This window comes from Myiozetetes cayanensis, unplaced genomic scaffold (genome assembly GCF_022539395.1).
Source record: "Myiozetetes cayanensis isolate MyiCay16 unplaced genomic scaffold, myiCay2020 scf14, whole genome shotgun sequence".
In the NCBI taxonomy this organism is placed as follows: domain Eukaryota; kingdom Metazoa; phylum Chordata; class Aves; order Passeriformes; family Tyrannidae; genus Myiozetetes; species Myiozetetes cayanensis.
In genome coordinates this window covers 10,971,610-10,997,841 of record NW_026087048.1, presented here as the reverse complement: position 1 = coordinate 10,997,841, position 26,232 = coordinate 10,971,610, and the positions used below count along the sequence as shown (strand labels likewise).

Sequence of the window (26,232 nt, the reverse complement as noted above, 5' to 3'; positions counted from 1 at the left end):
CTTTTATTTCTAGTTGTCTTTTCCCATTTATTTGCCCAATATGAGTTAGAATAATATGCTGTTTCTTTACAGTTGCTTTTTAAAACAAAATGGTAACCTTTTAAAGCATGCTTAGTATGGAGGCCATTCCTGATTCATAGGTGAAGTGTTTTAAAAATTTAATATTAATGTATGTGGGAAAATAGTTACTACAGTTCCACATGTGTCATTTGTTCCTTGATGACCTGTATCCTTAAAATTAATCTTCTGGTTGCCTCTTCAAGTCTGGTGTAGAAATGAAAAACAGTGATGGCCAGAAGTCTTTGGTCTTGTTTAGAGATGGAAAGTTAGAGAAAATCAGAGGAAGAAAGAAGATTCTGGAGTAAACTTTGTGGCATCTGCAGCATAACTGCAGCTCAGTTTCTAGGTTTTGTAGGTCACTTGTGATTATGGCAACTCAATATTCGGAGGGTTATTTGAGAGTAATAAAAACCACTTACATATACGTCGTATATCTCTTCAACTTAACATATTGGATAGGAAAGAAAGGATGTTTAAAAGTAACTCTTCATTCTGCAAGTATATAAACATGTAGGCAACTTCAAGCCCATGATTAATCCATGTGAATTAAAAGAGAGTACTCACATGCCTAAAACTCATATTTAGTGGTTTTGATGTAAAATATATTCTTCATAATAATGGACTGCCACCCTAGCAAATCTGGTCACTACCATATTGATGTGTTCATCTTGTCCCTGACATTAATGCCACTGACACCTCTAAAAATACATCCTTTTGTCTTTCATGTTTTCATTATTTCATATGAGTTATTTTTTTCCTAACATGGTTTAGTACTTAGGGTTTAAGTTCATAGGTCTGCATGTACATAATGGAGTGCCTTGTAAGCTGCTGCTTGAGAATATTTTTTTTCTGGGTGGGGGGGATTTTTTTTTTTCTTTTTAGGAAAATGTTCATTGTAATAAGTAAGATTGTTAATCTTGTAGGAACTATCTAAATAAATTTCAGAAATGTTACATTTTGGTTCAAAACTAGACAAAACTCTCATTCTGAGCTTTTGGAAGCAGAAAAACAGGCAGGTGGGGAGGGGTATGACTTGGCTTGGAAAAACTTGTTCCTGAGTCTCTTTAGGCAGACAGATTAAAATTCCTAAGAGTTTAACGTAGACTGGGGGACTTTGCAGAGAAGGTATTTGACACTGTAATGACAGCTCCTGGAAATCTGAGCAGAGGTTGAAAGGAAACCCAGTAAAAATACTGAAGTCGGGTCCAAGTGCTGCACAGAGACCACTGTGACTCCATGAATCTCTTTTCATTCCACGGTTTTAGCAGCCCAATTGACACAGGCAAAAGTTTCATCTTAGCAAAGGTCTTTGTGTTTAGTTGGTTGCTTTGTGCTGTAGATGGTAGCTGAGGGTGTGGGGCAATGGAAGCAATTATTTACAGACACTTGGTAGGTTTTTTGTGTCCATAGGACACTGAGCCTTTCTGCAGGTACAAGTTCACAGTTTGTCAGCAGAGTAAGTGGGAAAGCCTGCCTTTGTAAAATGATTGCAAATCACTCCGTTTCATTGCCTTTGCAATTGGATTTCATTGCTTCCCGTTCCCCCAGATTGCATACATCTTGTTGTTGTATGTGTTATTTGCATCTCAACAAAATAATTGACCTGTGTGCCGGTGATGCTCTGTGATTAGACTTATCCCATAGCCCCAAAATATGGACTGAGGCCTCTCCCATGCTCAAGAGTCCCAGTCCACCACCTTCACTTGAGCACCCTAAGTGCTGTGATTTGGTGCTCTGGGCCTGCCTGTGCTTCTGCAGTCCCCAGCACCAGGCTGGAGTGTCACCTGCACCAGACTCGGTGCCTGCAGAAGGTCCTGTTTGTGTGGCTGCTGCGCTGTGTACACAGCTCAGCTGGTGCAGCCTGCCCAAGCCTGCACACAGGTGGGTAGGTAATAGGGTAAATTAGTTCATGATCCTGTGAGACAGAAGTTTATGTTTGAAGTAGTTGCTTAAATCCTGCAAATAGATGTTCTGGTGTGAACACATTAAGACCACGAGTCTTTGTGTTCTGGGGGGTCCACAGAGAGCAGCATAATGAAGACAGATACATGCTTGGCTGTGTCTCCATTCCCTCTAGAGGACTGGTAGGACACTTGTACTCTCATCTCTTCTGCTGCACCCAAACTGAGAGGGTTGCAGGACACTAAAAATGTGCTTTCAGGGGACAAAGATTTTGTGTACTTTTCCCAGGTAACAGTGAGCATTTTTCATATGCAGGCACTTGTTCAGTGGCCAGGAGTGTTTCAGTCCCCTGATAGATCCCTCAGCTGCAACTGACAGTGAGAAAACAGGTCACAGAGGAGACAAGCAGGAGGGTTTGCTGTACCCAAAGGCCCAGATAATAGTGGAACCTCCAGAGTCTCCAGCTTGAATCCTCCCTAGCAGGAGCCCGTGGGCTGCAGCAGGTGAAGCACTTGTGAACATTGTTCCCTTATTTGTCTCATGTGTGTGTGTGTGTCCACTCTGTCCAAACTGGAGATTGTGTTCTGGGACCTACCATCTCCATCCATCACGTTTCCTTACCCAAAACAATTTTAGCCACAAGCTGTAGTGTCAACAGGGTTTTGTGTATTTTGTGGGAAGCTGGACCAAATGCTGCACAGGGAGGCTCTGCATTCTTCAGCCTGGAAATATTGTGTCAATCCTATTTTTTAACTGACTTTTTGGGGAAGTAAATTACATTGGAAAAGAAATGGTAAATTAAGCCAGCCAAGTTCTAGGAGACTGCAATCTTCCAGAAATTTGCCTACCTTTTGCCTTTAAGTATGCCAATATGAGTATAAGGACTAGCAACACTTCTTTTAATAAAAACTTGGACAGTGGAATATGGAGCTCAGGATATGTGGAACAAATGAGCCTCAAGTATAAATTTGCTTGTGTGTATTTGACCAAATGTCAACGCTCTAGGCCAGCTGCATCTAATTGAAAAGCTTTTGATCAAGTTGAGTGGCCAAAAAATCCTGCCTCATGAATATAACATTCTTAAAACCAAACAAAATCAATGAAACAGTAAAATTCTAGTGTAAATATTGGAAGGCCAAAAAATATTCTGCGATCTGAAGAGTTCTTGTACCATCCATCCACTCCTTCTAGCAGATGAGATGGAGAAGGTGGCAGAGTTTATCTCAGCACTTTGGGGAGGAAGATGATATGACTTTTCATGTCCCTTTGGCTTATAAGAAGAGAGTGGCAGGACAGAAATACATGTCTGTGAATGTCCAGTCCCTAAAATTTCTCATTTATTGATGTCTTAACTGGTTAATTAATTTTTATTTGCTGTATGTCTTCCAAACACATTTTTTTATGTGCTTTTCTTGCACACTTGAATATTTCAAGACAAAAATATTTGTGCTAAGATGCTAAAGGGTACCCAAATTTTGTCAGCAGAAACTGCTTTCATTTGGTGTTAGTGAGCTCACTCTGGTTTGCTTGGGTGGACCTACATTGCAAACAGTATTTTGATATCTGAGGAATAATTCAGACAAAGGAGAATCAAGCTTCACTGTGCTTAAAGGGAAGAAAAGTAAATGCTAAATGTCTCAGAACTGGCAATATTTGTTTAAAATAAACAACCTCTCCCCACCCATAAACAGTAAAAAGTAATTCTGTGAGCCATGTAACTTAAGAAGTTGATTTTTCTCTGGCTTGCCTTTATGTGGATTTCCTAGTGTCTGATGTTTTGGTTGAGCCTGCACTGCAAGCTGTCTCTCAGCATATGGACTACTTGTCTGCCCATCTTCTGTTGGACAGCCTATTTATCACAAAACATGGGGAAACTTAATATCTCTTTGGCCTTTCTCCTTTTCTCTGGTTTGGCAAAATTGTCTGATGTGTCCCTGAGTTATTGCAGGTAAAAGTCAGACTGAGAATAGTGTGATCACATCCTCTTCTTTCCTGAGGGAACAGACTGGTAAAACAGAATCCCAGTGGTAGCACCGTTGCTTCACTCACAGTGGCAGGGAAACACTTCCTTTGCAGAACATGGAGCATTTTTGCAGCAGTCTGACTTTGGGGTGTGCTCCCTGGAAGGATTTCAGTTTAGTAACCTGAAATGCAACCCTGACAGAGCTTGAAGTGTTACTAGCAATACCTCTCATTTCAGCAGTGGACCTCAAGTGCTTTCTAGGGAGGACAGTCCCGTAGTCCCCACTGGTAAAAGTGAGACTGAAGGACATGCAGCGATGAGGGCAAGGTCAGCCCAGAGGCCAGTGGCAGAGATAGGACTAGTCTTTGTGTTCCCTGAGTCTCCTCCTCTGACAGTCTTCTGTCCACCAGCCCCAAAAGTGCACAGAGGACTTGAATCACATGAATAGATCAGTTATCTACAAAAGTCATGCATATAGATACCAGTCACGCAGAACTAAGCTTTAGCTTTGGCCCCATTTTCACATTGGAGATTAAAGCAGCCCTGCAAAAAGTGTATTTCAAATTTCTGTCTTAAAAATATGCTGCTAATTAGGGATGTAAAGGGGCTGAACTCAGCTGCAAGACTGCTGATCTTTGCTAGTGAGGCACTGCTGCCAGCATTGTTTGGACTCCAACTAACCCTTCATTGTCTTCTATCTCGTTGAGGTCCTGAGCATGCACAGAAAAAAAAAAAAAAAAGAGGATTGATGTCTTTATATTGTCATGTCTGGCTGTCTGTAGGATACCCTTCAGCCATTTTCAGCAGTGCTCAAAAGTATGCTCTGCTGTTTTTAATCTTGTTTTGCTTTTTGTTTTTGCTGGTGGCACTCTTCCATGCCCAGAGACTTTTTTAATTTTTACTTTTGTAGCTGTGCAATTCCACCTTATTAAGTTACATTCTGCTTCTAGTCTTACCATTCACAGGGTTATCTTTTTTAATGGGTGAAAAAGTGCATATGCCAGCATTCCACACTAGGAGTTCAGGTATGTGATGTACATTGGGGAGTTGTGCTCTGCTTCAAATATCAGTCCTGATAAATGAGAGAAAAAGTCAGCAGTCTCCAATCAGCTTTAGTTGGATTGCTTTTCAATTTAAGTACTACAGAATGTGAGTCACAATTTTTAGCTTGAAGCAGGTTGGATTTTTTTTTTATAACGTTTTAGGATCCTCTGGGGGGAAAAAATTAATATTTTACATTTTGCAGAACAGTATTTTAAATAATGGTTTAGAAAAAATACTGCCATACTTCTGACTTCCAGTAGCATTAGCTATTAAAAATCATAATAAATCCATTGGAATAAAAAGGTTGCAGAAAAGCAAAATATCCTATTTTAATAATGGATTTTGAAGAGTATTGCTTTTATCCATCTAGAGTTCTGCTAATAAGCTAACTGCAAAAGATCAAGCTGCTTGCATGTGTTGGGCAATAATAAGCAACTTGAACCACTTTCCAGCAAAAATACTATAGGCCTTTGCTCGACTGCTGTGCAGCGACTCCAGGGATTTCAGTGGGAGATACTGATCTCGGCAATGCTTCTGTGTGCTTTTGCCAATCAAAGGCATTTACAGTATGTCAAAACCATCAGTGATTACTGCTCTGCAGCTTTAATTCCCTCTTTTTGAAAAAATAAAAGGACTTGTTCTTGCGGTTTCTGTGCCCACATAAGCATCTCTGCATGCTGATGTAAAGTTTTCTTTTCTGTACATGGGAGCCTGATCGGTAGTTCTGCATAATACCTTTTTTATTTCGGTGTAAAATTCTGTTGGAATGTAATAGAACAGAGTATGGTCTGAAAGCCACCCTTGCAGCCTGGCATTCCTGCTCCTGAACAGCAGCTTACCCACAGCACAGAGATTTTGTGATGCCATTCAACCTGACACCTGCTGCCCCTTCAAGTGGAAGGAGACACATCTGGAATGCCCTTCTGCCTTGGTGGGCAGAGCTGCCCCTTCCTCCACTGCTGCAGTAACATCAGCCTCCCCAGAAAGCTGCTGTGCCCAGAACAGCAGAGACAAAGCCCTGCCGGTTTCTCCGTGTTTCAGAGAGTCGTTTCCCATTTTGCAGGGAATGTAGAGCTCTGCAGAGCAGAACACCCGGGAGGGGGTGCAGCTTCCTCTGTTTCTGCACCAGCCCTCCCAGGGAGCTCCTCCGCCTGTCAGGAATATGGCACGTTATCCCACAGGCAGGCACGGGGATGATTTGTGCTTCTGAGAGTCACTGTTGTCCTTCTCGCTGGGCTATGGCTCTGCAGCGCCAGTCCAGCCCACCCAGCCAGCGCCTCTCTCCCCAGGGTCCTTAACCTCATGGCAACCGGGAAGGGAGCGGTGCAGTGTGAGTGCTGCCAAACCCAGCCCGTGACAGCCAGCGGGAAATGCTCCCTGAGAAGTCAGCAATTACTCAGCACCACCGAGAGCAAAATATTCGGGCTGCATATACATCCTAGCCTGTAAGCTACGATGTAAGGATCCTGAAGGATTTCTTGCTTGCACGCTGATAGACCCTGGCAACACCGTTTGGTAAAGCCCTGCTCTGACTTGAGAGGTCCAGTGAATTTTCTGTCCTGTGTTCTTGACCCTAGGAGCCTGGCATTTGTTTACTGAAAAAACCCAAACCAAACCCACAGTTACATCTTTAAAGCTCTGCTGCTTGGTTGGCAAACAAATGCTGGGCAGTGCAGCTCTGCTGAGGTTGTGCAAAAAGAAAGCAATTGTTATTCATTAAGCAGATGACAGCAACGGGAGCTAAGGGGATAAAACTCGAAATCTGAAACCACCTGCTTTAATTTTAGCCATAATTGAAGCGGCTGCCCATGGTGTGGCTGATGCACGTATCAGATTTGCACGCCATGCGCTGCTCTCACTGATTTCTGTGGCAGCTCCAGCCCACTGTCTGCTCCGGTTCAGGAGGGGAGGGAGCTCCTGTTTGATTGCAGGTTATAACGGGTACTTTAGAATCTGTTTGTTTCCTTCCAGGAGCAAAATGCAGTCGCAGTCTGGATCTCTGATAGACAGATGCTTTAGTCATTAGTGAGGTTTCTGTGACTACAACACTGTGTCCTAGTATGGGTGCACTTCTCTCTTTTGTTCCTGGTTTGAAGCAGCGATGCTTTTCTTGCTCTTGTGCTCATGCGCTTGCTCTCTTTCTCTCCCTCCTCCTTCTCTCTGTCTGTCTTTGATCTTGCTGATATGGGGGAAAATATTGGATCCAAATCTGCAGCATATTTAACCAAAACATCTTACAGAATGGGAATAAATTGTGGCTGAGTGCAGCACCAGGAGGCTGCAGTATGGTTGCTTGTAGTGCTTGCTTTCTGCTACAACAAAGCAGCAGCAATCATCTTGGAGTGCTGGGGTTGTTTTGCAGCTAAACAAGCACTTAAAGGCATCACATTCACAGAGGACTAAGGTGGCTTCTCTGGGAATGGGTGGACCATCCAAAGCTCTCTTCTCACAGCCTCTAATGCAGGGATTTGTGTGAAACAGGTAAAAAGGAAAAGGGATCTTTCCTAATGGCAGAGAGGGTCTCATCCTTCACTGAATTCCCTGGAGTTTTTTCCAGAGTTAAATGGTCTTAAGGTAACACTGTCACTCGGTATCCAACCCTGTTACAATACTAACAACATAAGCTTGAGAGCTGGGGAGCTCACAGCAACATCAGTGAAGGCAGGAAAAGTCTTGACCTCAGCTGGAAAGGGAAATGTTGGAGTGGGAGCATTAACAGTCTATCCTTGAACTGTTTAGGGCAGATTTATACTGCATGTATTTGTATATGTATGCCAACTCTCAAAAGCTATGAAAAGCTTTTTTATGGTTTCCTGTGATGAGACGTAGTCAGAGGGGATACTTGGATGAATAAAGAAATATGCCAAGAAATGAGGAGCAGGTGAGCTACGTGACAGATGTGTGTGCTGTCTTTTGTTGATTTGGTGCTGCTCCTTAGCTAACAGTATTAAGTGCTGGGAATGAGACAGGAGGCTTAACTCCACTTGGGATATCACTTAGGAGAAGATCCTCACTGCTTTGGAGCATAGCACATTGTGTGATGTAAGATCTCCATTCCCTTCTGATCAGCATTCCCTACTAAGCATGTCTTCATTCCTCCCCTTTACTGATCATTTACAGCTGTTCACTTTATTTCATGAGAAATTCTGAAGGTGCTGAGGCAGTAACTGGACTGATCTGTAATGCAGCCCAGAGCTGGCACCGTGTTTCAAGTGGCCAAATGAGATTTGCACTCAAGTCCCAGCAAACAATGTTCATCTCAGTCAAAGGAGCCCACATTTTTCTGGTATCTGGTATCTGGTATCTGGACATCTTCTTGTTGTAATAAAGAGGAGGATGGCTATGGCATCCAGACAGTGGAGGTGTGTTACCCCTGTACTTGGTAAACTGCCAGCACAGCCTTTTTTGGTCTGACACATAGATACTTCCATCTTTCAAGAGGCATGCAATGTTGATGTTTTTCCCTGCAGTCTTTTTATCACTCTTATAGTCTAATACCTGTATGTAAATCATGAATTAGTGAGCAAATAGAAACATTATGGGCACTTACTTAAAAGACAACTAGTTAATGTCAGAAAATGTTGAGCTCTAAAATAGTATCTTTGGCAGTCTTTCCTCCATATATTGCTGATGATGAAGAGGGCACCAAAAAGCCTCTCATGTTGTTTCAGTTCCTTCTTAAACACAGCTGAGCTAAAAGTGAATGCATGCATTCATCTTCCACCAACATGTATCTTCATTCAATGTGCATTTAAATAATAGATTCTCTTTTTATTTATCAATTGATGAGCTTTGTTAGGTCAAAGAGGTTGGGTAACTGCTGTGCCCACAAGGCATGTGACACCTCTGACCATCACAGATTATCTCCTGCAGACTGTGCCAGGCAGTGAGTGCATGGTGACACATTGCCCAGTGTGTCAGAGCTCCACCACCCACACCCCTGAGTTGTGCCACAGGAAAGAGATGGGGAATGGTTTGGAAGTGCTCTTAGATCCTCTGATTTTGGTGAAGCTTCAGAGAATGTCCCATATAGACCTAAAAGATAGGCATCAATTTCTTTTGCAGAAAGGAGTCCAGTTCCACATGTGGCTCTCATTTCTCCATCCCCAAGGAGTGTCCTTGCAGAAAGACCAAAAGGATTTGAATTCTTACAAAAGCTCATACTCCTTTGAGAGCTATGTAGCCAGCAGATGCTTTACAGTGAAAGAGAACATCCTTTGAAAACAATCTGTTGCTTATTAATCAACAAGAAATCAGTGTTTGGGGTCTTTCGGCAACAAAAGAGAAGGAAAGCACATGTGGGCCTGGCCTCTTGAGTGAAAACATGCAGGTTCCATCCCTGTGCGCTGCTGAGGAGGAGATTTTGTATAGCAGTGTTATGTCAGCACTTTGCTCTCCGTTGCAGTGACATTTGGCAGGATTTGATATGCTTATTTTGAGACTGAGTTGCCTTAGACCAGGCAGCAAACCATTCACCTGCTCACTGGTGCTACCCTATGGATATCTAGATTCGTTAGGCTCTCTTTTAGCCGAGGAGTTCTCTGGACACTTAATTTCATACACCCACATATGCTCAGAAGTGCCATTTTTGGGAAGGCAGGCTCTTAGATCTTACTTAAAGCTGTGCTGTGTTTCTGGCTTATGTGGGTAGGCACCTGGGCTCTCTTATTTCTATTGCAGAGGACTGCAAAATTAGACATGGACAAGAATAAGTCCTTGGCCTCACCTCCTGCTTCACAACCGACACTCTCACTCAGACATCTGGAGAAGGGGTCAGGGCACTGCTCAGCCAGAGGAGTTTGTCTTAATACGAGCTATATCTCAGGAGAACACCCTCACCATCCCTCTCTTTGCTTCTCTGCAGCTGTATCTTGAGAAATACGAGGCCAGGGATATAATGTGAAAGAAGAGATAGAGTACAGAGGGGTGCAGTGACCAAAAACAGTTATCAGGATGCTGCAGGGCAAGAAGAGTCCCTGGCCCTACTCCCTGGCATGCATTATGCATTCTACATTCTGTGCCACCATCATCACAGGGAAGAACCACTGAGAGATTGTCCAGTTTTCCAGCTGCAGAGTCTCAGAGATGCCATCTGTTCTCCATTTGTTGCAGAAGTTACTGAGGTGGCTGTGTGAGACAGGCAGGATTACCCTCTGAGCTTCAGTGCCTTTGATGAGGCAGCATCTGAAGTTAACACTGAAATTAAGCAGACTTGGGTTTATTGCCTGTGTGCATTATAATGCCCATGAAATCTTTAAAACTTTGTGCCTTCTCCTGGGTCTTCTGTTGTCTCCCTGTAGTGTTTCAGTCATATGCTGACTTTGTCTGACCTGTCTGCCTGAAAAACCAGCAGCTGTCTCCCCTTCCCCTCCCCACCACACTGTGGGACCTCCCAGGGCTGCAGGATACCGGGGCCAGCACTTCCATGGTTTGGTAGGGATTCTTGGATGAAGGACATCACTTTTGGGAATAATCCTTTTTCCACTGCTTCCTGTCTTACAGATTGATGAACTCCCTGAAGGAGCTGTGAAACCTCCAGCAAATAAATACCCCATCTTCTTTTTTGGGACTCATGAAACGTAAGTGAATGAACATGATCTTTTTCTTTGAAAATGTCTTCTTCCACTGCAGATAACATCATCTCTACTGATTTTATTGGAACAAATCCTGACAGAAGCCACTGAGAGCCTAGAGATAGGTCCTTTGAGCCCAACACATTTGTGCTAAATGGAAGTGAAACCTGAAAGTAGATGGGAATGCTGCTGCCTGCGTGGTGTACCATGGTCTAGGCATAAAAGCCTGTATTGCCTGTAAAGAAATGTGTTGGCATGAATTTATTAAAGGGTCATCTGAGCTCAGAGCCAGGGGCTAGAATTTTTTTACTTGGATGTCCATGATAGCAGAAATCAAGCTGTTGTATTTGGGCATGTTTGAGTTCGTGTCCTGTGTGAGAACTCGCTTGGTGGTTTGTGATATGAAAGGAAGCAGACCCTGGAGTCTTACGCAGTCCTCACAGAGCTTTAAAATATGTGCATTCCTGGGAGATTTGTGCTGGGGGTATTGTAGGATGGAGCTCACAGAAGTGATAGAAGAACTGAGCTGGCTGAGCTCATAGGGAACAAAAGGAATCAGAACACAGGAGGTAAGTTAGGTCTCGTAGTAATTGCTACAAAGTACAGAGTTTCAAGATTATAATGTACATGTCTCTACACTATATCTGAGGCAGGTGAAAAAATTATCACAGTTTCCATATAGCATGAAATACTTTAATTTTAAAACTTTTCCTTCCCCATTTGCAGGGAAAATGTTTTCTAGAATTCCTTTAAAACTGGGGGAAAATGAAATTTGAAATTTTAGTTCAATATTAGAGGCTTGAAGTTGTATTAAAAATTCATTGTTTATTTTTGAATTTTAGTATTTCCAGAACATGATAAGCCCCATATCTCATAGATCACATATTATTTAAAAAGATCTTTAAAGGCCATTTCTGCTTAATAAAGCTCATAATAGCCTCTCTTTAAATATTTCTTCCTATTGCTGAAATGAAACAAATTGATATTTTGGTATGTCGCAGTCTACTACCACTGTCACAAAATAATCTGAAAATAATGAAGTTCAAATAAACTTATGATGCTTTCAAATCAGAAACCAAAATGTAATTATTTTTTGAATGGAAACATCATTCTTGAGAAACATTTTAAGAGAAAAATTCTGACCACTTTTATTCTGAAACAGGAAAGCGATTTGTAGTTACTACCTTAATAATTTAAAAAGTCTAACTGTTAAAAATGAACTGTAGATTGCAGCTCCTTAGTTTTATAGCAGAGCAGTGGAAAGTTATACTCCCCAATGGCAATGAATGTCTTTCAAACAAAGATGTACACAGTTTTCAGTGTTTACTGTACATAAAAGGCCATGGCAACATTTCCATGCATTACTGTTGAGCTAAATTAAGGTAGCTCATGGTAAGTTTCATGCAGTTTTCCTTTGTTATTTGTGTTAGAACTGTTTGTATGTATTTTTGACAACAAGGAGACATCTCCTACTATTAGAAAAAGCATAGGTAACATAATTTATTCAGATCCTTTTCTCTACTGTAGTATTTAATATTAAAGCAACATCTGTTAGTTTGGAAATCACTGTTTGGCTTTCAGGTAGAAATGCATTCTTGGTTTTGTAATTATATAATTGAGCCATTTCTTGATGAGCCAACTGAGTGTGGATCCCATGCTCGTGTGGAGTTAGAAGAGAAGAAAGTTCTTTCCTCAGGAACTTGTCATCTGATTCCTTTAGCAACCAGTTGGCTCTGCACTGGCAAACTTCTAGGCCAGTGGGATGATTTAAGTGAATGGAACTTTGCACATTCATAAATGCTGGGCATAAATCAGGCATTAATCAGAAATAATGTTTACAGTAAGGAAGAAATATGATCCTGTGATTAAGGTATTAGACTGAGATTGAAGATAGCAGGTTTTTCCTCTGTACTCTGATCTCAGTTTGAGTTTGACCTTGGGCAGATCCCTGTACCTCAGAAGTCCATCTGCAAAAAAGGCCAACTTCCCAAATTTGTGGTGAGGTTACAACAATAAATATGTTGTGCGTGGTGGAGCTCCACAATCCCATGGGAATGGAGACCAGAGAGTTAAAGTTAATTGCAAAGATCATCCAGAAAGTAGGACAGTGATTATAGTGAAGGACACTGGGACTTACTCAACTCCAGTCATTGATGACACAGAATCTTCCACATGGGAATGAAGGGGTCAATTTACCATCACTCTTCTAATTTAACTTGTGATTAGCCGCCTCAATATTGTGATACAGAATACAGTAGATGCAGATATCCAACAAAAAGAAAGTCATACTTTCTTCAGTTTTATAGAATAAGTTAGAGTTTTACTGTAACATAAGTAGAAAAAGAAGAAGGATAAATCATCACTTTGCCTTTTTTTTTTTTTTTTGTAATTATTTTTCCCTGCATTGTGGTGACTTTGCCTAAAATTAGTTGGCCCAGTGCGTAGCTGACTTAGGCAGCAGCAGAGCACAAAATCCCTCCTTTGCTGTGCTGTCTAAAAAACTATTTGGCCACAAGCACCCTGTGTGTCTCATTGTTTCCTTCTATTACTCATCTGTCTATATTCATCCATTGTTTTTTGCCTTATATGAAATTATAAGATTTTTGGGAAAGAGCATTTTTATTGTGTTTGCACAGAATTTAGTATGTAGGGGGGCTTATTCCAAAAAAGAAGCTCCCAGGCTTACTGGCAGTATAGATAATAATAAATGCCACTGCTTTTTCTGTCTAGGAGTAGCAGGGATAAATTTTGGCCCATGGATCGTACACACACCTTACATGCTTTAACTGTTCACATGGCATTTTTAGGCCTTTGGGGATTTGTAACACTAAGATTGGAAGTTTGGTCCCTTGCTATTGCAGGCAATTACATCATATAATCCCTTTCATAAACTGTTCAAGTGCCAGCTCCCAGCAGTAGTTAATACAATAAAGGAGACATATTTTAGTTGTTTCTAGAGATGATTTTGCTACAGCAAACATCAGGATGGTGAGCCAATCCATTAAATCAGACTCACAGCAGTAACTCAAGGCCAGTGTGATAAATAAATAAATAAAACTGGAAAATAAATTATGGAATGAGCAGAAGAATGGGGGAAACATTTGCACTGTTAATGTTTTGGGTTTTTTTGAAGAGGAGGGTTTTAAACCCTTTTCTGAATGTTACCTTTGTTAAAATGCAGTGCGTTCCTGGGGCCCAAAGACCTTTTCCCATATAAAGAATATAAAGATAAGTTTGGGAAGTCGAACAAGCGAAAAGGATTTAATGAAGGCCTGTGGGAAATAGAAAACAACCCTGGAGTAAAGTTTACTGGATATCAGGTAAATGACTTTCACATCTACTCCTCCTTATCTTTCTTGTTTTCTTCTTTGAAGACTTCTTGTCAGCATGAACATTGTGTGAGTGATGTGGAAGGCCCTGGTTTTGGTGGAGTAAGAAAGTTTTACAGCTTTGGTAATCATGCATTGTAAGGACAACCACGGTCTCACATGCTGTGACAAATGGAACTTTAATCATACTGCAGAGCCCTTTGCTTTCTGTGATATTCTGGGCTGGTGAAGTGGAAAATTCTGCAGCAGATTTAGCTGAATTAAAAACAAAAGGTTTTATTTACTCCAGTATAAACATGAATAATTTCTGACTTCTTCTTTCTGTTGTTTATTTTTATATCAGGCTTGGTGTATTTTACACAGACCTTAAGGTCACTGCACCTTTGATTTTTACATTGGTAGTGTATAACACGTAGGACACAGCTGCCAAAGCTGAGGGGTGAGGAGGTGGAGGGTTAAGCTGCTGTTAGGAGACAGTGGCTGCTGTACAACAGCTCTCCCTGTTGGGTGTCCAGAGCAGAAAGTCAGTGAAGCTGGAGGGGTAGAAGAGTAGTTGGTGGGCTGTATAAAACCAAAGAACTTTTCTCATTAAAAAAAGGTGGTACTTTGAAGGCAGAAATCAACTCCAAAAAAAGGCAAACACCTATTACATTATTATCACAAAACCTTACAAGCCAGAGATACAGACCACCTGCAGAAAAGCTGCTGCCCCTCTCAGTTCCTGTTTCATATTTTCAGCCCTACAGATGTTTTGCATACACTTGGGTATTTGAAAAAAATCTGGTGAATAGTCTGTGGAAGATGGACTGTCAGAGAGTGCTCAGCCTTCTGGTCAGTGTTTGCTTTTTCAAAGCACAGAGATCTTGCCCTTAAGGGGGGTGTAACAGACATCTTCTCTCCTGAGTAAGTCTCTCCTATTGCAGACAAAGTCTAAAAGTTTCCATAGTTTTGCCCGAAGTTAAACGTGCCAGTTGTCTCCTCTGAGCAGCTCTTAGTCCTCCAGCAAACACATTTTTTTTTATCCGACCTCGTGTTTCTGTGTAAACCCTTCAGAACATGCTATCCCAGAATCTGCATCTGATAACTGTGTTCAAGTGGTGACTGAGAAAATTGCCTTTGCAGCCCATTTTCTTGATAATTGCAAGAATAACCTGAGCTCTTCCATACTATACTGATTGAAGTTTAAGCTGTCCGTTTCCAGTATTTCTATCTACAATACAGAACAAAAATTAAGTAAGAGATTTTAGCGATATTTTTGTTGTCTATGTTATTATTGTTATTGTTATTTTAAAGGCAATTCAACAACAGAGCTCATCAGAAACTGAAGGAGAAGGTGGAAATACAGCAGATGCCAGCAGTGAGGAGGAAGGTGATCGGGTAGAAGAGGATGGAAAAGGAAAAAGAAAGAACGAAAAAGCCGGCTCAAAACGGAAAAAATCCTACACTTCAAAGGTTATCTTCTGAGTTTTCCTATTGTTACCCATGTAACAAATATGCATATAGTTGTACTACTGTCCACCTCATGGGAATTTGTTCTACTTCAGCTTTTTGATTCCAGTACCATAACAGTGGTGTTCCAATAGGCAAAATACTCTTGCTTTTGTAGACAACCTTGGTGAGAGAGCAGTTGAAGTGCTCTGCCCTCTTCTAATGCCCACACTCTGAGGAGGTGAGAGTATGGGAAGGAGTTCAGAAGGGCTGGAAAGAAAATCCATGCAAACATGGATTGATAGGTTTGGACATTGTAAATAGTTCTTTCCCCATGAAGAACAAAAAAAGCCTTAGGAGTGTGCCCTCTGGGAGTCATGAGTTCAGGTCTGGTTCCTGTCCAGGAGAATTCAAGCTTCCCTCTCCCATCTCCAGGGTGAGTGCCCCAGCTGCTGAAAGATCTGGTAGGGTCAGATGTGCTCAGCTGCTCCTCTTGTAGCTCAGTGTTCAGCTGCAGGATACAGAATGGGAAGGAGGAGGAACTAATTCATTAAGCAGGGAGTAGGGTGCTCAATTTGTAGGTAAAAGACCTGCGTTATAGTACCTGCCAGCCCAGCTGATGTCCAAATAACAAGGTAGATCAGGAAGCTGTGAGTGTGTGTCTGCCTCACAATGGCTTGTGAAGGTGTTCACCTGAGCAGTGACACCTCTGGGTTCAGACAGACTTCTTACATGTCACCTGGGTGAAAGGGAGCAACATCATGGTTACTTCCTCTGGTTCTGTGTGTGTGCCTCCAGGTCTGTACTTCACTTAGAAAACTGTGGGAAGTGTGGCTGATGTTATTCTTTTCTGAAAGTGAGAACTAATTAAAACGAGAAGAATCAAGCAAACAATCTGATCCAGGCTCAGTCTGGAGGAGAGCGTGAATTTTTGTGGTTCATCCACTGAACAAAATGTATTAAGTAATTTCACCCCCTTTGTGTGTTTTACATTAGAAATTCAGGTCTGGTCTACCATCTTCTTTCCAGAAGACTCTGGGCAAACAGAGGATTAGGAAAATGGTGGCTTAATGCCACAATTTATCCTTTTGTACTGTAGAATTGCATAACATAAAGGGAGCAGAAAAGATGTATTGGCTCCACATGGCTTTAATGTTAATATATTAAAGCTGACAGCACTAAAAAAAGTATGGAAAGCAGCTCTGCTAATGTTATTCTCATCTTACATCTCTGTGTTTAATCAAAACTTTTGTCAGGCTGGCACCATCTGTTTCATTAACTAACAAAACCTACAGGTGACCCAACACTAATACCCAGCTCCTATTACTGTGTCTGTCTTTCAGTCAGTTGAGCTGCCAACCTGTGCTGAACACACACAGTTTCTCCTTTTACTTTATTGATGGCAGTAACTCCAGCTACTTCACCTGAAAAATGCTTTTCTCCCCCCTTATCTTCCCCAATATTCACCTTGAACAGGGAACTGCACGATCAGACAGCATTCCACATACAGTTCAGAAATGTCTTTCTATGACTGAAGGTAAGTTTTAAATTTTAACGTTGTTGTTGATCATTTTAGAAATCCTCCAAGCAGTCACGGAAATCTCCTGGAGATGAAGATGATAAGGACTGCAAAGAGGAAGAAAATAAGAGCAGCTCTGATGCTGGGGACGCAGGCAATGACACAAGAAACACTTCTTCAGATTTGCAGAAAACCAGTGAAGGGGTAATCTTCTGTTAATGTCATTCACTTTCCATGCAGTTTGTTTCCAGGGGGCTTTGGAGCCAGGGTGACCTGTGCATACCATACACCATCTTCTTGGGTTGCATTTCAGTGCTCAGAATGTGTCTGGAACAGAAACATGGGCCTGGTCCCTGCCCTGGTACAATTTTTTCTCTAGAGATACGACTGAATGAGAAAAGGTACTATAAGCATTATTTTTGTTCCAACACTTGCACTGATGTCAGCTGAGAGGAGCTACTGAAAAACATGAGCTGGAATGATGCAAAATTGATGTGAGAGCAGAATCAGACTGTTTGCATAATGCATGTTGACTCGCTAACAGGGGGAGCCTGCTTACCCTTTCCCACTTGTCTAAAATTTGTGCAGTCCCACTGTGTTCTTTGGAGTTCAGGAGGATTCATGTGCACATTACAGGCTCTGCATACTGCAAGTTTCAGGGCAGATCGTGGCCTGGGCTCTGACCTTCCAAGGAGGGGATATACAGTCTGCTCCAGAGCAGCTTCATGCAATCTCCTTGTATGTTTGTGTCAGTTATGTGTTCGTATCAATATTGTTTTGCTGTGACCACAACAACAGAAAGGAAGGCTGCTGATCAGGGGAATTAGTATGGCAAGTGGGTAATCATCAGCCACCTTTAACAACCCCCACTATTTCTGAGCTTTGAAGCCTCCCTGCTCCAGCACTCACAGCTCCAGCTCAGAACCAGTCCTTGTGCAGTTCCCATGCCAAGGCTCTGCCACGGGGCCAAGCAGCCGGGCTGGGCTGTCACAGGAGCTGAGTGACACGAATCCCCAGGTGTGAGAGGAGGCCAGCCAGCACAGGCTCTCAGCTGACACTGCGGAGGTGCCTTAGCACCCAACTGCGTGCTCAGCTCAGCCCTTTCTCACACAGCACAGCCTCTGGGGAGCTGCTGTTGTCTCCCACTAAAAGGCTCCTCCCAGAGCTTCCTTTCCCCATGTCTCTGTGCAGTGCAGTGCATGTGTTTTGTGGCTCTTTGCTTTATAAAGGCTATGATAGGTGGATCAGGGGATCAGGAGGATAATGTGCCCTGAGCCTGTCCCATTCCCTGTGAAGAAGCCACTGGCTTGAGCCAGAGATTGGCACAAGGAGACACTGCCTGGCTGTGCCCTCCCAGCCCCTCACCCACAGGCTGTCAGAGGCTGGGGCTGATGAGTGTGGTAAGCACACAGTGCATGTGCAGCCCACATTCTGTGAACTTCATGTCTCACTCATTTGAGTGAGAAAACTGTTGGTAACCTCTGTCTGAGGTTACAAGAGGTTCAGGAGGGCCTGCTGTGTTTCCCATATCTGTAGCAGTGACAGCAGTGAACTTCAGGCATGTTCTCCATGCAAGGACAAAATCCTTACTGAGTTAGGTCAGTCACAGACTAAGTGGCTAAAAAGTCACATAGGATGTTGGCTTTGTGGCTGGTGACATTCATATATCTCTTCCTTCCTTATGTGACATGTTTGTAACCACTGGGAGGTTGAGTCCAGCATGCTAGAACATCGTGGTGTTCTCAGGGTTTTCAGCATTGCAGGTATTTAAGCCTCTGTGCTGAAATGTCATCAGCAGTCTGTGTCCTTCCTGCCAGCACCAACCCACAGAAATCCTCACAGTCACCACTGTCATTCCCATGTGGGGAAGGGCTCTGCTCTGACTTCTGCAACCCCAGCATTCGGCCTTGACCTCACCCTTGAACAATCAGTCTGTAACTAGGGGTAGGATGCTTTTAGCATTATGGGAAAGGGGGAGTTTTAGTAGTATGGATTAAAGAGACATGCGGAGATGGTTTTAAGGGCAGTTGAGATAAAAGCACTAAGTTGCGAAGAATTCACATCCTGATCCATATATTCTACCTTGGGCATTTCTGCTGCAGAATCAGCATTTCACCCATGAACCTTCAGCATTTCATTGAGCTTTTGTCAGTAGTGCAGTTCTCTTTCAGGACCAGGAGAGGACACTCCATCTCCTCTGCTCCTCAGAGCCAGACCAGGTGTCTTTTAGGAGGTATGCTTTTATAGGACACAAGGCACTCAGGGAAAGAGTAATCAGATTTATTTTTCCATTGGTGTTAAAAAGCCAGTGTTAATCAGTGTTAATCAGGATTGATGAGCTGGGGTACAGGGCCACATCCTGATGGACACCCAGAGTAGGGCTCTGCTGCAGAGCATTGAGCTCCTCCAGCCCACCACACTTGGACTTCTCTTCTGTAGAAGGGAAGGTCAAAAGAGAGAAACATGTGTCTGCAGAGTTGGCATATGGTCCTTTTTTTCACATACATGAATTCAGAAGAATGTCTGGTCTGCTAAAAGGCACCGTCATAGATGAGATAATGGCCTCTTTAGAACCATTTAGCTTATGAGAAGAGCAGTGGACCAACAGCACACAGCCTGAGCAAGATGGGCCTCCTCCCCAGCAGTGATGAGCACAGGAGCTGTGTACCCACCTCTCTGCTCTTCCCAAATCCAGCCACGCCAGGGATGTGTCCGTGGCCATGAGATGGCGCCAGGACCCTGCTGGAATGGGCAGTGGGGTGCAAACCTGCTCCCCCCAGGCAGGCACTGGGGGCTGCCTGACACACTGGGAGTCTGTTCAAAGCAAGTTGTAGACAGGCACCATGAAGGCAAAGAGACAACCAAGCAAGAGTTGGGGGCCCTGGTCTCAAGGACAGGGGTGTTTCATTCCCCTGCTTTTGCCACTGTGACTGGCTGCTCAGAAGCTGCCTGCTTGTGGAGGCTGGGCCCCCTCTGGAGGGCAGGTGTGCACAAGGCCCTGCCTGAAGTGCTCCCCCTGGGCTGTGACTGCCTTTGGTGCCCGTGCTCTGCACCTCCCAGCCCTCAGACCGTGCGAGAATTGCCTCAAGGAGACAAGCAGCTTTTCTCTTAATAATACTACTAATAGTGAGGCAGTAATTATCTCTTTTAGTGCCTGGACTGCAGGCTGAAGACACATCTCCCCTCCTCAGATCAGAGGGAATCTTGCCTTTTAATCACACTCTTACCCTCAGCATTATAGGGATCTTCTTGAAGGGCTAACGGCTGAAGTCAAATGATTGCAGGAGCCTCTTCACCTATATTTTTTAATGAAATTTCTAACCTCCAGGTGGTAGAGGTAAGCTTGAAAATGCGAAGTGATGGCCTCCTAAAGACTCAAACCCAGAGCAAATAAAAGTACTTTCAAAGCTATTATATTTTTTCCAGCCAATTTCATACTGTTCAAGGGCTTGGCTTGTGGGTTTTTTCTCCCTTGGGTTGACAAAGGTGCTTTTTTATCTCCATCCCTTTGTTTCTCAACTGTTCTTCAGTACTACAGGTATCCTCAAGAAAGAGACATTAGTTTCCTTGGTCCTTTCACTACCCGTTTCTCAAGCTCATTCCCTCGATCTCTTTCCCTCACTGCTGTTCTTTGGCTGACTCCTTCCCTAGAAAGATGCAGAACCCTAACCTCAGGGGTTAATCATCAAATATTAATTAACTAAATAGTATATTAGCTAAGACAGCCCATCCCAGGGTTTGCTCAAGTCTTGAGTCACAGCATCTCCCCATGGCCATCCTTGGCTGTTAAATTGTTTTGGCTTTTTCAGGATACCACGTAAACAGAATTTCTGGTGGAAAGCTATTCATGGCTCTGTGTTGTTTACTTTCTGTGATAAAATTGCTCATAAATGAGTTAATTCATGGCAGTAGATTTACATTCCACACTTAAATCTCTGGTGACTTGCGTCTTTGGTTCTTGGCTGGCATAACTCTGAATCTTTTTAACTGAACACCTAAGTTCCTTTTTACTTTTACTCTCTGGATGCCCTTGCACTGATGTTTGAAAGCTGGCTGTGGTTCTGGCCTTATTAGAGAGTGTTTGAACATTGGAGTCAGCACACAGGGCATGTGGCAAGTTTTCCTTTTGGTATTCACTATTTTAGTTACAGTCTGGGCAGCGTGTTGGTAAAGGAGGCATTCTCATGGCATACAGATGCATGTGGTTGCCTGTCAGGAGGTGAATGATTTTACCAAGTCTTTGAGAAATAATAGATTTGTTGAAAATGAAATACATTTTTTGCTCCTGGTACAGCCTGAATATTAAAGTGGAGCAAAGGACTGCGATCCTTTTACTCACACTGACAATCATTACTGAGTCAGTGGATCTATTTGTGGAGGTGACTGCCAGCATGAATAAGGGGATCAAAATCTGGTCCAAAATTACTGCCATCTGATACTATTGCAATTGGGAGAACAAATTTAAAACAGCCTGTGTCCAGGCTTTTTTGTTGTGATGTTCTTGTGGGGTAGCAACAATCCTGGTTACTGCTGTGAAGGACAAGTGTAATGGCCAAACTGGTCAGAGAAACACAGGTTCACTGTGTCCTTCTGATGTGGTTTGGAGATGTTTGGTTCCTTCATTCTTCTCCTTACTTGTCAAAAATAACATGGTCAGGCTGCATAACAGGTTGGGGGGGTTTATCAGCATTGAAAGCATAGCATTTAGGGCTCCAATCAATGTAAAAGCATTTCTGTGGGCATTTTTCAAAGAAATGGAAACAGAGTATGTATTTCTGTCTTTTTTTTTTTCTTTTCCTGCAGTATGAGGCCATTTAAAATCTACCACTCCAGAAAAGATAACATTTGTAAAAATGTGTCCCACTATAGCACAGTAAAATTTCTATGTAAAAATCAAATAGTGGCATAGTCTCTTGTGTAAAGAGTTATGTTGTCTGCTGCCTTCCAGTAGCTCAGGATAACAACACTGCTGGGTAAGGCCATGGGACATAACTCAGGAAAAGCATAAATGTCTGAGTTCAAGTTGAGATTAAAGCAGCCAGTATAGATGAAATATTTGCAGCTCTGTGTACACTGAATTTTGTAACCATTTTAACCTCAAACCAACATGGAATAATGGTATTTCTACAGAGCAAGTAAATAATTATCCTTCTGCCCATCCAGTGAGAGTGTTTTGAAGTACAGGATGGCTGAATTAGTTGCCAGTCATTGTTGAGGAAGGAATTTTCAGTGCCAGAAAAAAAACCACGGCAATTTGTGGATTTTGTTTTACTCCCTGCACTGTGTTCTCCATCCTGCCATTTTATTGATGACAGAAATTTCTCACTCCACTCAGTCAGACCCCGTGCCGTTCCCTTTGTGTGCAGTAGCGCTGGTCAGCACGGCACATGATGTACCGTAGCTCGGAGTTAAGCTGAGAGACTTGTTCAAACAAAGATGATGAGAGCTGATCTGCTTCTGAAGAGAAGGGAAACCATGGAGACCATGGAAACTGCTCAGCTCTGCCGCATCCTCGCTCAGCGGCTGCGGCAGAGCCGGCAGTGCTGCAGGGGAGGGGAAGGAGCGAGGGCTGAGCGCTGCCCCGGGGGCTCTGCATCTGGGGACGGGAGACCTGCTGACTTCTGGGGCACCTGCCAGTGTGCCTGGGAGACGAGATATGTGTTATGCTGGGAGATGGAACTGGAAACTGTGAAAGCTTCTGTAGAGGATGATTTGCATACCTGGCTCTTTGTTGTCCCTCCTGTGCCCCACTGTGGCCCAACAGCCACATCTGTGAGACAGGGGAGAGGGGAAGTATTCGTATTCCCAGCACCCCGTGTTAGAGTGATGCCTACCCAATCTTCTGGCCTCAGCCCAGAGGGGAATTGTTGATAATAAGTGCAAAGGTTTCGTGCTGCAAAAGGATGGCATTCCATACTGGATCTGAGAGTGATACTGTAGGGATGGACTGCTACACCACCCATCCTGCCTGTCAGTGATGGGCAGCAGCTGTCATTGAGAACTTTAGCAGAAGGCAGGGTTTGATTGACAACTCATGTGTAGCTGTTTTAATGTGTGTCCACATCTGAAGGCAAAGAAGCTGCAGTGAACCCCTCCAAGCCACATCTCCAAAGCACCTGTAAGTATGATCTCACTGACTATGAAACAGGAGAGAGGTTAGTGGAGTGCAGTGCACTGGATGAGCAGCACATGATTACACCTTCTGGGGGAGGCAGGGCTCAGGCAGTTCCTGTAAATCATCACTCCATGCCTGAGCATTTTATAATAACCCCTGATCGTGTGTCGTTAGTCAGGATATGCCAGGACCTCCCACACGGAAAGGGCAGATTTCCATTACTTACTGTTTGCAAACAACTTGTAGGAGGGAAGGACTGGACTGAGCAAACACAGCCCTGTGCAGGAACCAGATCAGGATCCCCGAGTGCCAACATGGCACCTGAATGTTCTCATCCTCTTAGACAAGAGAAGCAAGATAGACAAGTTTGCTGGCATCACACACAGCAGGTATGATGGGACAGAGCAGGAGAGAGCTTAGGCAGCAAACAGCTAGTGCAGGGATGTTAAAATGCCTTATTTTCGTGTCCTCCTCGGGATCATGTGCAAAATGAAAATTCCATCATCCCCCATGGACTTAACCTGTACCCCCACACACACACTTACTCCTTGATGATGATTTTTTTCCTTGGATGGTCACACCGAATACAGGATCAATCCCTTCATGCTGCTCATGTGTGGTGTTTCTTTCCATGCATCAGGGTGTAGGTGGACCAGCATTCACGCTCTGAATTCTTTACAAAGGAGAAGGGATGCCTTGGCCAGGGCTGGGTAGTGATGGCACACTGCATGGTGTCATGTTGTTGGATAAAGTAGTGTGTCCCAGTGCCAGCAGGTGAGCTTTGCCATCTCTGTTCAATATGAGGAAGCCGAGACTTGTAGACACGTGCCGTGATCACACGAGGACATTCTGATCCTCATCCCATTAATGTCAGGGAAAGCAAGAGCTGACCTTGACTCAAACATGGAAGTGGGAGTTTCTTCCTTTTCTGTCATCACCTTACAGTGAACTCAAGCCAAACTGTTTCCTTTTCAGAAACAACATTTGGATCCCTTAGCGATCAAAACCATTTATGTTTCCTCGTGCTTGCAAAGTGTTCGTGTATTGGAACAGGAGGGTGTTCTCATGGCTGGGCATCCAGCAGTGCAGCAGTGCCTGAGCTGCTGCACAAAGTCCATCAGTGATTTAGGGCAGTGGAAAAAAAACAGAATTTGGTTGTGCCTGAAGGGTGCTACAAGATTCATAATGGAGTTGTTGGGGAAACAAAAACCCACGCACATACATCACTGGAGCTGCTCATTTGAGTAAAGCCCTAAATGTTGTCTTTTAAACTGTGTTCTTTAATATTGTGTAGTGGCATGTTCAGTTGATGTAGCATAAGCAGTTTGCTCTAGAAAAAAATTTGTTGGAAGAGACCAGGTGGTTACTTGTACCTGTGACTTTCAAGTGTGTCAATAAGATGTTAATTGTATCAAGTTTGTCTCAGCATGTTATTTCTTACATTAAACGTGATTTTTTTTTTCCCTCTCTCTCTCTTTCAGACTTAACCAACGTAATGACTGCTGAATATTAAGGGAAAACACAAGAAGGTTACATGTTTGGTTGTCTAATATTCTTGGATTTGATATGAGTCACCACATCTGTTCATTAGTACCATCAACAGCATCCCAGTTTGTATGCACATTATTCACATTCCTATCTGTTGTGTTTGCAGAAATGACATTTTTACCCTTTTTTCTAAGGGTTACATTTTGTTTTTCATATTATTTGGTTGCATGAAGTTGCCCTTTACCAGTGGCTGAGGTTTATGAAGATATCGCATACTTGAACATGTTTTACATTCCTTTTCTAGACAGAAAAGGCGTAATTCCAAATTATATCATTCTAAATCAGTGTTTTTTGAACATGACTAAATCTTAGAAATGAGTCCCCTCCATACAATATCTTCCACGTACAAACATAATTTTAAATTTCCCTATATCCATTCTTTCTTGATTTCTGATCAGTTTACAACATAAAAGAAAAATTCTTCTTTAGTTGAGGTCACCGCCAAGTTCAATAATGTAATAAAATACCTTTCCTTATTAGAAGTACCTAGCTAGTTATACTCTTAATACTTCTCCAAACCATGATGTAATGTACACTATCTGACTTAGTTCCTATATGTGGAGTTAGTGAAAGTCTTTTTGTGTTTCTTTAGATTAATACAAGGATTTTTTCCAATGCCAACACAATTTGAAATCATTCATTTGGATGCTTTCCATTTTTAAGCTTACTGTGATATAGAACCCTATGGGAAACCAAAACAAAACATCAATTTTAAATAACGAAAGGCTTAAAAAAGGATGCTGTCATTCTGGCTTTTTTTTCCTTTTGGAAATAGAACTAGACTAGTAAGTAAGCATTCCAAATCCATTACTCTGTGTACATTATTGTTGCTATTGTGATAATAGAGATTTTTATTTATTTTTATGCCAGCTTTTATTGTGAAAACATATTTAGTCTGGTTTTATCAATCCTTGTTATGCTTGTCCTTGGAACATCTTTTGCGTATTCAAGGTTTGTAGTTGATGAGTTTACTGTAAAAAACTAAAAAAAAAAAAAAACAAACAAACTCAAGAAAAACAAAAAAAAACCAACAAAAAAACCACAAAACAAAAAGGAAACAAAAAAATGTATTGTTTTTACAGAATAAATTTATTGGAATGTGTATTGGGAGTAAGGTTTGAGGTTGTAAGCAACTAAGTTAGCGTCATATTTGGCTTCATACGTGTAATAATGTGAGGTATTAATGTAAGTCAAGTATTAAAGCAAAACATTCTGTTAACATGAGTTGACCATAATAGATACAAGTGCAGGTGAGATCTTTTATTTTTTCTGTACTTTGCCTTTTCTGGATAACGGGAGGTCATTAAATTCACCTTGAATGTATTCAAAGTTTCTTTAAAATCATCAGAAGTAACATCGGAGGTTCAAATACCTGTTTGTGAGCCAGGATGTCCTGTGACAGCCTGCCAGCTCTGGGTTTGTTTCCCTGGGAGGATGGACTGGGATGGAGCCATCCCAAAGTCTAGATGCACATGGAAGGAGCCTGCACCAGGGATGCTGGGTGCCTACAAGCCTTGCCTGAGATGTGCTGTGATTGTTTTGGACCTGTCCCTTTGGCTGGAGGTGTAAAACCTGTCAAGCCTCTCCTCTGAGCACTGCTGGGAACTGCAGCACAGCCTTCAGCAGGAGGCTGTCACAGCCTGGATTTCTCAGTGCTCTGAAGGTCCCCTCGTGCAGGGGGCAACACATGGGCACATGAACTGATGCTTTCTTGTTACTGGTTAGGTTTAAAAAGAAAACTAAAATTCTTT

General features: G+C 42.7%; 1 protein-coding gene across 1 annotated transcript in view; it reads left to right on the top strand.

The window, feature by feature from the left end:
• Window positions 1-25,804, top strand: part of HDGFL3 (HDGF like 3) — a 37,997-nt gene extending 12,193 nt beyond the window's left edge. The window contains exons 2-6 of the mRNA XM_050309940.1: window positions 10,472-10,548; window positions 13,724-13,862; window positions 15,165-15,323; window positions 16,876-17,022; window positions 24,415-25,804. Coding sequence (XP_050165897.1) covers window positions 10,472-10,548; window positions 13,724-13,862; window positions 15,165-15,323; window positions 16,876-17,022; window positions 24,415-24,420 — 528 coding nt within the window. The 3' untranslated portion in view covers window positions 24,421-25,804. The remainder of the gene's footprint in view (window positions 1-10,471; window positions 10,549-13,723; window positions 13,863-15,164; window positions 15,324-16,875; window positions 17,023-24,414) is intronic.
• Window positions 25,805-26,232: the final 428 nt, after the last annotated feature.